This window comes from Apodemus sylvaticus, chromosome 1 (genome assembly GCF_947179515.1).
Source record: "Apodemus sylvaticus chromosome 1, mApoSyl1.1, whole genome shotgun sequence".
Lineage (NCBI taxonomy): Eukaryota > Metazoa > Chordata > Mammalia > Rodentia > Muridae > Apodemus > Apodemus sylvaticus.
Window position 1 is genome coordinate 202,310,416 of NC_067472.1, and position 14,152 is coordinate 202,324,567.

General features: G+C 49.6%; 1 protein-coding gene across 1 annotated transcript; it reads right to left on the bottom strand.

Moving 5' to 3' along the window:
- Positions 1–321: 321 nt before the first annotated feature.
- On the bottom strand, positions 322–729 carry Nanos2 (nanos C2HC-type zinc finger 2). Its single transcript, XM_052180997.1, has one exon. The coding sequence runs from the start codon at positions 727–729 to the stop codon at positions 322–324; it is 408 nt and encodes a 135-aa protein (XP_052036957.1).
- Between the last annotated feature and the right edge of the window lie 13,423 nt (positions 730–14,152).

The window sequence follows — 14,152 nt, forward strand, 5'->3', positions numbered from 1 at the left end:
CCAGGATTCTATAGGACGGCAAATCCAAGGATCCCCCAAGGTCTTTTATAGGGGAACCGGGATGTCAAAGAGATCACCTTAGTGTCATCACCAGGCCTTCACAATCCAAGAGAAGCCATCAAGACTCACACAGTCCATGGAGAATGGTTCTCACAGTGCCAGGAGTGTCTGAGACATTGCCCAGTGGTTCAGGACCCTGAAGGCACAGAGAACATTGAGATCTGGGGTCCTCCAGAGGGCTGGGTGAGCAGAGCAGAGGGTCCTAGGGGCAGGAGGAGGAGGGTTTGGGATGTGGGCGATAGGCACCTCACAGGGTCTCACTTATTGCTTGAGTCTGCGACCGGCTGAGTTTCGTCCACTGCGACGGTGGAGAGACTGCTGGCTGCTGTTGAGTGGACAATACTTGAGTGTATGAGCCTGGTCGCCGGTGGCTCCGCAGACAGGACACACGTAATGCCTCAGGATGGGACACACTACCACCCCTTCAGGCGTCTTCAGCTGGTGTGAGGTGTAGACGTGGCGAGACTCTCCATTGTGCTTGCAGAAGTTGCACATGGTAGTCAGGCTTCCGGGGCCCTCCAGGCCCTGCTCACTGGTCTCCTGGGGCCTGGAGTTGGGCTCCTCAGCTCTCTCACTCTCCAGACTCTGCTTCCGGCTCTGAACTATATCCTGCACCACCTGGCTCAGGTTAAAGTAGTCTCTCCACATGTCAAAGGGCGGCGGGTCCATGATGCTTATGTGTGGCTGTGGGCACTGAGAGGGACTGGAGCAGAGAGGAGGCCCACCCCTTATAAATACTCTCCTAGAGACCTTTCTCAGCAAAGGTGGAGCTTAGATTTAAAGGGCCCACTTCCAGCCAAAGATTCTTGGCTGGTTCCAATCTCCCAGGGAGACTGGAAGCAGGTTATTCCCCAGGTTGCCCCTCCTCCAAGACACTGCATCTTTTCTGGGAGGGACCTTCTGGTCCATGGGCCTCAGTTTCCCCACCTCTTCAGTTTAGGGCTTTACCTGTGTCTCTTTCTCATCCTCAGACCTTCCCTCCCTCCCTCTTTCCCACCTCCTCCTCTTCCCCCTCCCCCTTTCCTATGTCCAGAACTTACGATTTGACTTAAATTTTTTTTTCTATGACTGGATTGTCAGTATGCATCGCTGGCTGTCCTGGAACTCACTATGTAGATCAGGCTGGCCTTGAACTCAGATTCCACTTGCCTCTGCCTCCCAGGTGTTGGGATAAAGGTGTGCCCCACTGTGTCCATCTTAATTTTTTTTTGGTTTATTTACTTAACGGGAACACCACAGCTTGCAGGTGGATTTCTGAGGACAACTTGGAGGAGGCAGATTTTCCCCCCAAGTGGATTATGCAGATCAAACTCGGGTCAGCAGGCTTGGTGGTGGGCACTTTGCCAGCTGAGCCGTCTCACTGCCTTGATGTGGGTTTGTTGTTGCTTGGTATAGTTTTTTTTTTTTTTTTTTGCTTTGTTTCGTTTTGTTTTGTTTTTGAAATGGTTACATCTTGTTACATAGCCCATGACCCTGACCCTCCATCCTTCCATTAGGGGCCTGGGAGTGGGGCTCCTCAGCCGGCTTTACCTGAAGCTTTTGGCTGTGTGTCCTGTCTCAGTCTTAAGAAGGCTGAGATGACAGACACCTGGGGTTGGGCAGTGGTAGAGCCCTTTCCTGGTGTGCTAAAGCCCCCAGGTGGGTTGCACGAGCCTGGGACCATAAGCCCGTTAACCCACATTTGGGAGGTGGAAAAGTGACGATCAGAAGTTCGAGGCCAGCCTCAGCTCCGTGTAGCCAGGTTGAGGCTAGTCTCCCCTGTGTAAGATTCCGTCCCAACAGCGGCCAGAGCCGGCGCAGCTCTTTTAAGAGTGCTCTGTGCTCTTGCATATGATACAAGTTTGGCTCTCAGCACCAAGGTCAGGCGGCACACAGCCACCTATAACTCTGGCTGTAGGGGACTCTCGACATCTCGGACCACTAAGGACGCCTGCACTCGTGCATCTGGACACACACAAATAAAAACAGTGAAGGAGGCTGGAGGAAGGGCTGAGGTGTTAGCAACACCTGCTGCTCTCACAAAGGACCTGGTTTGGCATCCAGGACACACACTGGGCAACTCGTGTAACCCCACCCCAGGGGATCCGATGCCCTCTTTTGGCCTCCCTGGGCAACGGTATGTATGTGGTGCACAAAAATCAAGAAGGAACACACACACACACACACACACACGTTTTAAAAAATTAGAAATAGTAACAAATACACCACACGCCAGGATGAATTCTGAGTATTTCCCTTCGAGTTGTTTTTCTTCTTTTTGAGATGTGGCCAGGGCTGGCCTGGAACTTCTAACTGATGGAGAGATAGGCATGAACAGCTGGGCTCACGGGCTTTTAATTTTTTTCAACGTGTGTGTTGTACATGTGTGTCTGTGTTGTATGTGTGTAGTTCCAGTACTGTAGCAGAGACTGTCTTTCGGAAATCAGTTCTGCCCTTCCACCAAGTGGGCCGTGAGGACTGGCCTCAGGTGGCCGGCTTGAAAGCCAGCACCTTGGCCCTCTGAGCCATCCTGCCAGCCCAGCGTTAATTGTCTCAATGGCCCTTAGTACGAGGGAGCCTGCAACAGTTTCCTGTACGCTCTGATTACATCCTTACAAGTCCATGAGAGGAACGCAGCTAGAATCCCATGGCACAGATGAGCATCCGAGGTTCAGAGAGGGCAATTCATTGACCTGGAGTCACACAGCATTCAAGTCAAAGAGCTGGGATCCCAGGAAGTGCTAACAAGTTCGTAAGGTGTCTGGTGCTTTCCAGGCATGACTCTTTTAAGGCCATTGTCAAGTAGGAGGCAAGGACTCTAATACTTTCATGTCACATAGGCGGTTAGGCTGAGAGACAGGAAGCATACACAAGGTCACAAACCAGGTGATCACAAACCACGTGGTGTGGTGTGTGTCCCCAAACAAGGACCAAAATCATGGCCTTGAGCTGCTAGCTAGGCAAACACTCTACCGCCGAGCTAAAAAGAACCCTCAAAATGTTTATTTTTGAGCTAAGGTCTCATGGAGCCCAGGCTGGCCTTGAACTCTCTGTGTAGCTGAGGATGGCCCTAAGCTTCTGATCTTTCTACCTGTACTTACCTAGCACTAGGGTTAGAGGTCTGCACCACCATGCCAGATTTTTATGCTGCTGGGTATGCAACTCAGGTCTTCATGCGTGCTAGGTTGGTATTCTAAGAACTGAGCTACATGCCCAGCTCCCTTCATATGTCATTTTAGGATGACCTCAGCGCCAGCCCACAGCAGGCTCTGCCATTTTGTAAAGCCAGAGCTTTGCCTAAGATGTGCTCACCAAGAGTCTGCCATGGCACCTCACATGGTGGCACCCAGAACTGGGGTGGTAGAGACAGTGGGGCCATAGGGAGTTCCAGGCCAGGCTGGGCTCCACGAGACCCTGTCTCAAGAAAACAACCCGCCAACGGTGGTGCACTCGGGGGGCAGAGGCCAGTGGATCTGTGAGTTTGAGGCCAGCCTGGTCTACAGAGTGAGTTCCAGAACTGTCAGAGCCACAAAGAGAAACCCTGTGCTGAAAAAAACAAAACAGACCAAAGAAAAAAGTTGTGGTTCCATTATGCAAATGAGCAAGAGAGGCTCCAGAGAGCCGGAGGAACAGGCTGCTCACCTTGTGGGTAGTGGAGTGATCTGTCTGAGGCCCAGGCACCTGCGCATGGAATGCAGTCAAGAGACGAGCAAGGAGATGCCGTAATCCCAATAGAGGCAGGAGGATTGCTGCAAGTTCTAATCCAGCCTGAGCTGCAGAGTGAGGCTAATCTCAGAAGCCAAGGGAGTCAGGGAAGACTGGTGAGGTTTGCCTGGTACAGGCGCACGCTGCCACACAGGATGGCATATGAGATGAGACGGGAGCCAGTGGTCCACCCCCGATATTTCACCCAGGGACAGCTTTCCAGGTCGGGGAGACACACTGCTTGCTGTGCAGAAGAACAAAGCTTCTGACCCTGACAAGGGGTCTGCAACAGGCATCAGTTCTCTGTGCTTTGTAATACAACAGCAGAGGTGGGATTTGTGGCTTACGTCTGAGATTTGAGTGGAAGGCTGAGGCAGGAGGCTCATGAGTTCTAATCCACCTTAGACTACCTAGGCAGACATGTATATGAGGGAGAGGCAGGTGGATCTCTGTAACTTTGACAACATGCTGGTCTGCAAGGGATCAGGCTACGAGGGGGGTCTCCAAAACAAACAAACAAAAAACCACCAGCAACAACAAAAACCAAGACGCTGTTTTTAGCGCTTGTATTGTTAGGGAGCTGGGAGCCCCCTGTGCACAGAGGCGCTGGAGCCGCACACTGCGCACTTCAGTGGGGAGTCTGAGAGCCCCGTAAGGAAAGGCCTGCTTCGAAGACTGTGCTTTTGGGGGTTCCGAGGTTCTGCCACTTGTCTCTCCAGCGCCCCCCCCGCCCCCGCACTGCATTTATTTTCCTTTGTTTCATGTCTTACACAGTTACTTAGCTATGGCCTCTCCCTCTTCCTCCTAGGTCTGACAGTGGTTTATTTTTTGGATGTTTGCAATCACTTCTTTGGATGAGCCCACTCTGTGGGTGGTATAGACAGGGTGTGTATAGGGAAGCCAAACAGGAGGTGAAACTGATGAGGCACTGCCCAACCTGGTGTTTACCCGTGCAGACTTGCTACCCACGCCCCGGCCCTGCAGGGGTCCATGGTCCTGTTTACTTCTGAGTTTCCTCTTCGGCCTGACCCCCCTGGCTAGAAAACATCAAGGGGTTTTAGACAGGTGGATGGGGTGAGGATTGCAAACCTTCAGAAAGGCAGGCACCAAAGGAACAGTTAGGAGAATTACCCCCATGTTCCAGAAGGAGAAACTGAGGCTCACGTTCCACAGAATCATCAAACTACAACTAAAGTTTATTAATCTACTGTAATTAATCTTTTTTTCCCCAGAGGCTGGGTTTCACTGTATAGCCCAGGCTGGCTCTAATTGGTGATCCCCCTGCCTCAGTCTCTCAAGCTCCTAGAATACAGCTGTATGACACTATATCCAGCTATATGGTTCTTCCGCGTGGTGGAATGAGACAGCCAAATCCTGAAATTTGACCTCTGACCTTGCACTGGCTGGTTTTGTGTCAACTTGACACAGACTGGAGTTATCACAGAGAAAGGAGCTTCAGTTGGGGAAGTGCCTGCATGAGATCCAGCTGTGGGGCATTTTCTCAATTAGTGATCAAGTGGGGAGGGCCCCTTGTGGGTGGTGCCATCCCTTGGGTTCTGTAAAAAAGCTGGCTGAGCAAGCCAGGGGAAGCAAGCCAGTAAGGAACATCCCTCCATGGCCTCTGCATCAGCTCCTGCTTCCTGACCTGCTTGAGTTCCCGTCCTGACTTCCCTTAGTGATGAACAGCAGTGTGGAAGTGTAAGCTCAATAAACCCTTTCCTCCCCAACTTGCTTCTTGGTCATGATGTTTGTGCAGGAATAGAAACCCCGACTAAGACAGACCTCTACAGCACAGTGGCGTGTGCCCCACACCCAAATTAATACATAAATAAATGAGATTTAAAGTTTTCAAAGAAGTGTGATTAAGGCAGATTCGGTGGCACACATCAGTAATCCCCATATGACGAGGGGGAGAGAGTCAGGGATTAGGGTCATTCTCAGCTACATAAATGAGTTCAAGGACACTCTGGGCTACAGGTGATCCAGTCTCAAATGAGAAAAACAGAGTTGAGGGGTGTAGCTCCATTGGAGAAGGGCTGCCCAGGATGAGGGGAGACCAGCATGCTGGCTGTGGTGGTTTGAGGAAGAATGGCCCTTACTGCCTGGTGTAGTGGCGCACACCTTCAGTGCCAGCACTTGGGAGGCAGGGGCAGGCAGATCTCTGAGTTTGAGGCCAGCCTGGTGTACAGAGTGAGTTCCAGGACAGCCTGAATTTCACAGAGAAACACTGTGTCAAAGAAGGCAGGGGTGGGGGTGTCCCAAAGGCTTATATGTTTGAACGTTTAGCTATTAGGGAATGAGGGAATGACACCTCTTAGTCGCTATTGATTGCCGGGAAGAGACACCATGACCAAGAAAACACTTAGGACAGGAAGAGTTTAAGCAGGGGATTCGCTTAAGCTTCAGAGTCTCTTGTCCTCAGGGTTGGAGTGTGGCAGGCAGGCATGGAGTAGGAGCTGAGAGCTACACACACATCTGACAGACATCGCTCCGGGAATTAGGTTTTGAAACATCTAGGTGACCCTCAGTGACACAGTTCCTCCACAAAGGCCACACCTAATCCTTCTAATACTATCAAAGAGGCCTCTCTCTCCTGATGAAGGAGCATTCAGACACAAGAGCCTGTGGGGCATTCTTCTTCACACCCACCACAACTGTTATCCTTGGTTACATGGGGAATGAGGTCAGATCGCTGGAGTCTCTCTCTCCCTCCCCAAAACCCAGTGTGTGTGTGTGAGTGTGTGTGTGTGCACGGTGTCTGAGGGCAGGTATCATGGGCATCATGGGCGGGGCCATCTCTGACCCGGTGGTCCAACGGGGTTCTGTAAGAAGGCTGGCTGAGCAGGCCAGGGGAGCAAGCCAGGAAGCAGCACCCCTCCATGGCCTCTGCATCAGCTCCTGCCTCACTACTTCCTGTCCTGACTTCCTTTAATGATGCACAGGGCTGTGGAAGTACAAGCCTCTCCTCTCCAAGTTGCTTTTGGTCATGGTGTTTCAATGCCCTAACCCTAACCCTAACCCTAAACCTTAACCCTAAACCCTTACCCTAACCCTAAACTCTAACCCTAACCCTAACCGTAACCTCTAACCCTAACCCTAAACTCTAACCCTAACCCTAACCCTAAACTCTAACCCTAATCCTAACCCTAACCCTAAACTCTAACCCTAACCCTAACCCCTAACACTAACCCTAAACCCTAACCCTAACCCTAACCCTAAACTCTAACCTTAACCCTAACCCTAACCCCAAACTCTAACCCTAACCCTAACCCCTAACCCTAACCCTAACCCCTAACCCCTAACCCTAACCCTAACCCTAACCCTAACCCTAACCCCCTAACCCCAATCCTGATGATCTGTGTTCCATCCCAGGTTCTGACCTGGTGGGAGGAGAGAACAGACTCCCTGGACCTGGGGCATGGGCTAGCCTCCACTACCATGCCAGCATCTTCACAGTTTCCTGCCTGTCTCTAACGGGAGTGGTGGGGGGTGGGGTGGCAAACAGGGACCCGACTGAAAGTGTGTTTCTTTCCCACCGTTGTACAGTCAAAATACCATGAGTCAGCCTGTCCTTCCACACAGGACCATCTGTATTTATGGTTGAAATGATGGTGCGGCTGGGGTTTGTTTGGGAGAATCTGGCAGCGATGGGAGAAATGAGAGAGAAGATAAGTACTGGCTGGAGCCGTGCCTAGGTGGTGGTGACAGTTGTCACCCAGCACACAGGAGCCTGGGGCAAAGGCTGGGAAGCCCCAGGACAGCCTGGGAAGCCCCAGGACAGCCTGGGCTACTTTGAGACCCTGTTACTGTGTGAGTGTGTGTGTGTGTGTGTGTGTGTAACAGGAATGTACTACGTATGTGTGTTTCATATGGGAGGCTTTTTCCTTCTGCCTTATGAGCCCTAGGGATTAAAACTCAGGGCTTCATGCTTGTCCATAAGCAACTCCTGCCGAGTCACCTCCATGGCACAATGTATTAATGACTTAGGATTCCTGTTACACTCTTACAGTTCTATGCTGATTCATCAGACAAGTCTCAACTCATGCAGAGCAGCTGGTGATGACCTTGGAGTGACACTCCTTGCCACATCTTTGGAGCTGAGAAGACAGGTGTTCACCACTGGGCCAGACTCATTTTTTTTTTTAAACTCAGTTTTATAAGACAGGGTAGTGTTTGGCTTGATCTGGAATTCACTATGTAGCTAATCTGTGAACATGCAGCCTTCTGCCTGGACTCCTTAGTGTTGCTAGGACTGTAGGCTTGAACCACCAAAACCATACTAACTTTTGTAGACTACAAAAGTTAGGTTAGGGGTTAGGGGTTAGGGTTAGAGTTAGGGTTAGGGGTTAGGGTTAGAGGTTAGGGTTAGGGTTAGGGTTAGGGTTAGGGGTTAGGGTTAGAGGTTAGAGTTAGGATTAGGGGTTAGGGTTAGAGGTTAGAGTTAGGATTAGGGGTTAGGGGTTAGGGCTAGGGTTAGGGTTAGGGTTTAGGGTTAGGGTTAGAGGTTAGAGTTAGGGTTAGGGGTTAGGGTTAGGGTTAGGGGTTAGGGTTAGGGTTAGGGTTAGGGGTTAGGGTTAGTGTTTGAAGCCTTTCAGTACACAACTCTAGGGCCCTGAATTTGATCCTTGCAACACATGAGAAGGTTAAAGGAGTGGACCAATGCCCTAAGATTGACCTTTGACCTCATACTCACATTCTGGATGCACCCCAACACCCACCCCCTTTCCCCAGTCAGTACAATAAAGAAAAGGAAATAGATGCTGGGATGGTAGATATCTCTGCCCTCAGCATACTTGAGGACTGATGTGAGTTGCACTGTGGGAGTTTGAGGCCTTCTTCAGTTGTATGTCAAGTTCCAAATAAGTTAGCAAATAAATAAACAAATAAAATAAAGAAAAAGCAAACAACCAGATACCAACTTCTCCTATTTTCCTGCCAGCCTTCTTCTGGCTCCCCATGCCCAGTCCTGCCTGTAGTTGGTGTGTTGCTTTCATAGGCTGAGGGTGAGCATTGCCTCATAATTTTCATGGAAAGCTATGGATATACATCCCAGAAGTATTCACAGACATTGTTAGGACATTTTTGCTGCTATATCCAAATCCCAGAGACCGGGTAATTTATAAAAGCCAGAAATGTATTTCTCACTGTGTTGAAGGCCAGGAAGTCCAGAGGGCAGGTTCCATGGTGAAGGGTCTGTTTCTATTTTGAAGTTGGTGCCCGGGCAGGTGCTGTATCCTCCACAGTAGAGGGCAGAATGAAAATCACACACACACACACACACACACACACACACACACACGTCTAAGTGTTTGAATAAGGGCCATCAGGGCAGCCCCCTCATGGTGTCTCTTAAGAGTCCCCACCTCTACACACTTAAATAATGAATAGATTATTAACAGAAACTTAAATAATTAACAGAAACCAAGTTCTGTTTGTTTGTGATAGGAACCCAGGGCCTTATCAATGCTACTAATTTTATTTTTGATTTGTTTTGTTTTGAAATAGAGTTGCACCTGAAACTTGCTGTGTAGGCCAGGCTGGACTTTAATTCAGAGATCTCTCTGCTTCTGCCTCTTGAGTGCTGAGATTAAAGGTTTGTGACACCATGCTAGGTCCTTCCAGGACTTTTTTGGGGGGGGAGGGGGTTGGATTTGGTTTTTTCGAGACAGGGTTTCTCTGTATAGCCCTGGCTGTCCTGGAACTCACTCTGTAGACCAGGCTGGCTTCAGACTCAGAAATCCGCTTGCCTCTACCTCCCAGAGTGCTGGGATTACAGGCGTGCGCCACCACCACTTGGCTTCTTCCAAGACTTTTGTAGACAGTTTCAGGAGATTCTGGACTGTTAAGTCACTTGAGTCCCTAGGCTGGGGCCATGGCTTAGTGATAGAGCCCCTGCCTAGAATCCTCTAGTGAGGGGCTGGGGGCGTGGCTCAGTGGTAGCATATTTTTCCAGCATGTATGAGGCCCTGGGTGGGTTCCCAACACCAGAGCACAAAAAGCAGGACAGAAAAGGAAATAATCAGCATAGAAATACATTGAGACCATGGAAAGATCTTGCCGAGGATACATTTGAATAATTTTGAGAAGCCTCAGGTGGGAGGCTGGGCAGGGGAGGAAAACAGGAGACCAGAAGCGAAGGGATGGTTAGAGGGTCAGCTTCAGCTCCTGAAGGTTATTTTTTCCCTGTCTACAGCCAGCAGCCCCTGGTCACAGATTCCATGATGGAAGTAGGAATGAACGCACACGCAGAATTAAGCAGGAAGACGTTGCCCACATTGCTGTGAGAGTGGGGCATGGATGTTGGGACCCATGTTTGAGGGCAACTCTTCAGAGTCAATTTCTCCCAAGTGCAGGATCTGGGCATGGAATGCAGTCTCTTCAAACTTGTGAGCAAGGGCTTGTAAGCCACTGCGTCAGGAAGATCTTTCAGTTCAAACACATCATGGGTTATAGAATGAGATTTTTGTCTTACCCATGCACACGAGGCCGGAGGCATAGCTCAGAGGGTAAGGACACTGCCACTACAAACCTCAGAACCTGAGTTTGATTCTTGGTGTGAACGTGGTAGAAGGAAAAAAATTACTTATGCGAATCTGCTCTTGACTTCCACGTGTGTATGTGGCATTTGCATACTGTGCACACATAGTATAGTGATAAAATTAAAAAAAAAAACAACAGTTTCTGGGATGGAATGAATCAGGGTCTGTTATTATAGGTGAGTCACTTTATAAATACCAATAAATAAATAAATAAATAAATAAATAAATAAATAAATATTAACACCTGGAGGTGGTGATGTACGCCTTTAATCCCAGTGCTTGGGAGGCAGAGGTAGGCGGCTCTTTGTGAGTTCAAAGCCAGCCTGGTCTACAGAGCGAATTCCAGGGCAGCCAGGGCTACACAGAGAAACCCTGTCTTGTAATCCCTCCCCAATATCTGAATGTGTCTGTCCATGTTTGCATGTCTGTATGCACACATGCCACAGCTCACATGTGGATGTCAGAGAACAATTTGTCAAAGTTAGTTCTGTGAGTTCCAAAGGTGGAACTGAGGTCCTCAGTAGGGACTGACATAAGGGAATGCTTTTTACCTTTGTGGTAGATCAATATGTATGTCTTTCTTCTTTTAAAAAAGATTTGTGTTAATCATATTTATGTGTAATATATACATGCCTGTGCGTGCATGTGTGGGACCGGCCAGAATTTGGGTTACAGGTTGTTTGTTGTAAGCTGCCCAGTTCCTCTGCAAGAAGGTCTCTACAACACCCTTTCTCTTTTAAAGATCTATTCATTCATATGCAATGTGTTTGACTGACTGATGACTGACTGTATATATGTATGTGTATCAGGGGCATGCCCAGTATCTGAGGATCCCAGAGGACAGCATCAGATTCCCCAGACAGTGACGTTTACAGAAGCTGCCTGGTGTGGGTACTGGGAACCAAACGCCGACCTCTGCAAGAGCAGCAAAGCTCCTGACCACTGCCCCACCTCTCCAGTCCCTCTCCTGTTTTCCTTCCACTATCTGACACCATGGTGTGTGTATCTGCATCTGGTCTTGAACTCTGAGAGCCCAGGATGACCTTGAACCCCTGATCCTCCTGTTTCTACTTCCATAGTGTTACGGTTACAGTGGTGTTCCACTGTGCCTCTTGAAGAGAGTGATCATTGTATTTTCCTGTGTTTCTCTCACTATTTGGGGGATTCCACAGGGGATCCTAAAAATTGAATGTGAACACATAGAAATTTGGGCGATCTAAATGTTGACGTTGAGGCTTTCTGGTTCAGCCTCTACCTTTTAGGTAAAGTGAGTCATGTCTGGTAATAATAATTAGCACCCAATCTGCGACAGGCTTGCTTCTGAATCCCTTACAAGAAATACCTCAGTCCTTAGGACCAGTGGTCACACACAAAGCTTAGAATAAAGGCAAGGTGACACAGCCAAGTCCTTCTCTGCTCAGGTTTTGATCCTGGCTGTCCAGGGAAGGTGCGTAGAGCGAGAGTGGTCATTGTAGGGTCAGCTGAGACCCCACATCTTGGATGGATCCCCTTAGCTGGCAAGACAGGAGTGAGGAAATTGCATATGGTCACTCACACCTGTAATCCTTATTTTTGACAGACGGAGGCAGGAGGATCAGGAGTTCAGAGTCAGCCTCAATTATATAAGGAGTTGGAGGCCAGCCTGGTATACTTGAGACTCTGTTGCAAAACAAAACAAAATACCAAAGCCTGAGACAGATAGGCAGTCTGAATGTCTGCCACTGCTCTGAGTATTTCTTTTTTCTTTTTCTTTTTTTGGTTTTTTGAGACAGGGTTTCTCTGTGTAGCCCTGGTTGTCCTGGAACTCACTCTGTAGACCAGTCTGACCTTGAACTCAGAAATCCACCTGCCTCTGCCTCCCAAGTGCTGGGATTACAGACGTGCGCCACCACTCTGAGTATTTCTAAGGTGTTACACTGTCTACTCCCTGGGTATGGCAATCAAAGCTTTTGGGTGGAATTTGCATGATTTCAGCCCCTAGCACCTGTGGCACTAGCTGTGTGGCTTTGGAGAAGTTTCTTTTTCTTTTTTTTTCCTTTCTTTTTTCTTCTTCTTCTTCTTCTTCTTTTTTTTTTAATTTTGTTTTTTTCAAGACAGGGTTTCTCTGATTATCCCTGGCTGTCCAGGAACTTATTCTGTAGACCAGGCTGACCTTGAACTCACAGAGATATGCCTGCCTCCCCCTCCCGAGTGCTACCCCTAGAAATATCTTAACAGCTCCGTTTCTTCCTTTCCATGCCCCAGGTCATTGGGTTCGGTGAGGATGCAAGGACACAGGCTCTGTTAAATTCCATAAAGCTCTCCGTGGTCGGGGAGAGGCTCGGTGTGTGTGACGGTCTGAACACGCTTGGCACATGGAAGTGGTCCTGTTAGGTAGTATGGCTTTATTGATGGAGGTATAGCCTTGGTAGAGGCAGTGTGTCACTGTGGAGGCGAGACTTTGAGGTCTCATGCATGTGCTCAAATCTGCAGTCCAGACCCTCCTCCGGGCTGCTGGCAGAGGACAGCCCCCTTCTGGCTGCCTGCGGATCAAGATGTAGAACAACTCTGGGCTCCTCCAGCCCCATGGCTGCCTGAACACTGCCATGCTTCCCACCATGATGATAATGGACTGAACCTCTGAACCTGTAAGCCAGCCCTGATGAAATGCTTTCTATTATAAGAGTTACCATGGCCATGGTGTCCCTTCACAGCAATGAAACCCTAAGAAACCACCCATGTGTGATGGATGACCTGAGTTCAGTTCCACAGCACCCACATACATTCTAGGTGTGTGTGACAGCCAGTTTGTAATTCAGGTGTTTGGAAGTACAGACTGGGCACACGGGGCAAGCTAGCTAGCTGGTCATATTTATGACCTCTGGGCTTCAAAGAATGAGGAAGCTATCTCAAAGTCTTCAGTCCTGTTTATACCTTCTGTACTCAGGATTAGTCCCAAGATTATGCTGTTACCTCTGCTGTAGGTCTTGGGCTCCCCAACCACGTCCTCCATCCAGTCTTTCAATCCCAGAGCTAAACAGCACTGGTGTCCTTTCTCCAGTTCCTGGGCCCCTTAGTTGTGCCCACAGACCTACGGTCTCAGTCCTCCAATCCCAGGCACAAAGCCATGCCTCCCTGTCAATTCCAGGTCTGGGTCCACAGAAATCTATTCAGCAAACACCACCCCTCTTTCTCCAGTGTAGTTTGGCTACTGTGCTTCCTATCAAAGTATGTGCCCACAAAGCTGCCCACAGCCTAGACTTACAGTTGAAAGTTTGTATTCAGTGCTGGGGATGGAGCCCAAGGCCTTGGAAATGGCTAGGGACGTGCTCTACCACTGAGCCATGCCCCCAGCCCCTCACTGGGGGATTCTAGGCAGGGGCTCTACCACTGAGCCACGCCCCCAGCCCCTCCCCGGGGGGATTCTAGGCGGGGCTCTACCACTGAGCCACGCCCCCAGCCCCTCACTGGGGAATTCTAGGCGGGGCTCTACCACTGAGCCACGCCCCCAGCCCCTCACTGGGGAATTCTAGGCAGGGCTCTACCACTGAGCCACACCCCCAGCCCCTCATTGGGGGATTCTAGGCAGGGTTCTACAACTGAGCCACGCCCCTGCCCCTCACTGGGGGATTCTAGGCAGGGGCTCCATCACTGAGTCATGCCCTCAGCCCTCCTTTGATTTTTAATTCTGAGACAAGTTTCCAGTGAGGTGATTGGGCTAACCTTGAATTCCCTCTGTATCCTACATGAGGCGGACTTGAGATCCTCCTGGTTCAGATTCCTTGAGCAGCTACAGGCTATACCTCCAGATCCAGATACCCTAGCTTTTGAGGAGTTGCTAAATTTTAGAGGAGTATGGGTCTTGCAGACTTGACTCACAGAGGTCTGGG

Excerpts from the sequence above, each read along its gene's own strand:
- Nanos2 (XM_052180997.1), bottom strand. The coding sequence starts at position 729 with ATGGACCCGCCGCCCTTTGACATGTGGAGAGACTACTTTAACCTGAGC.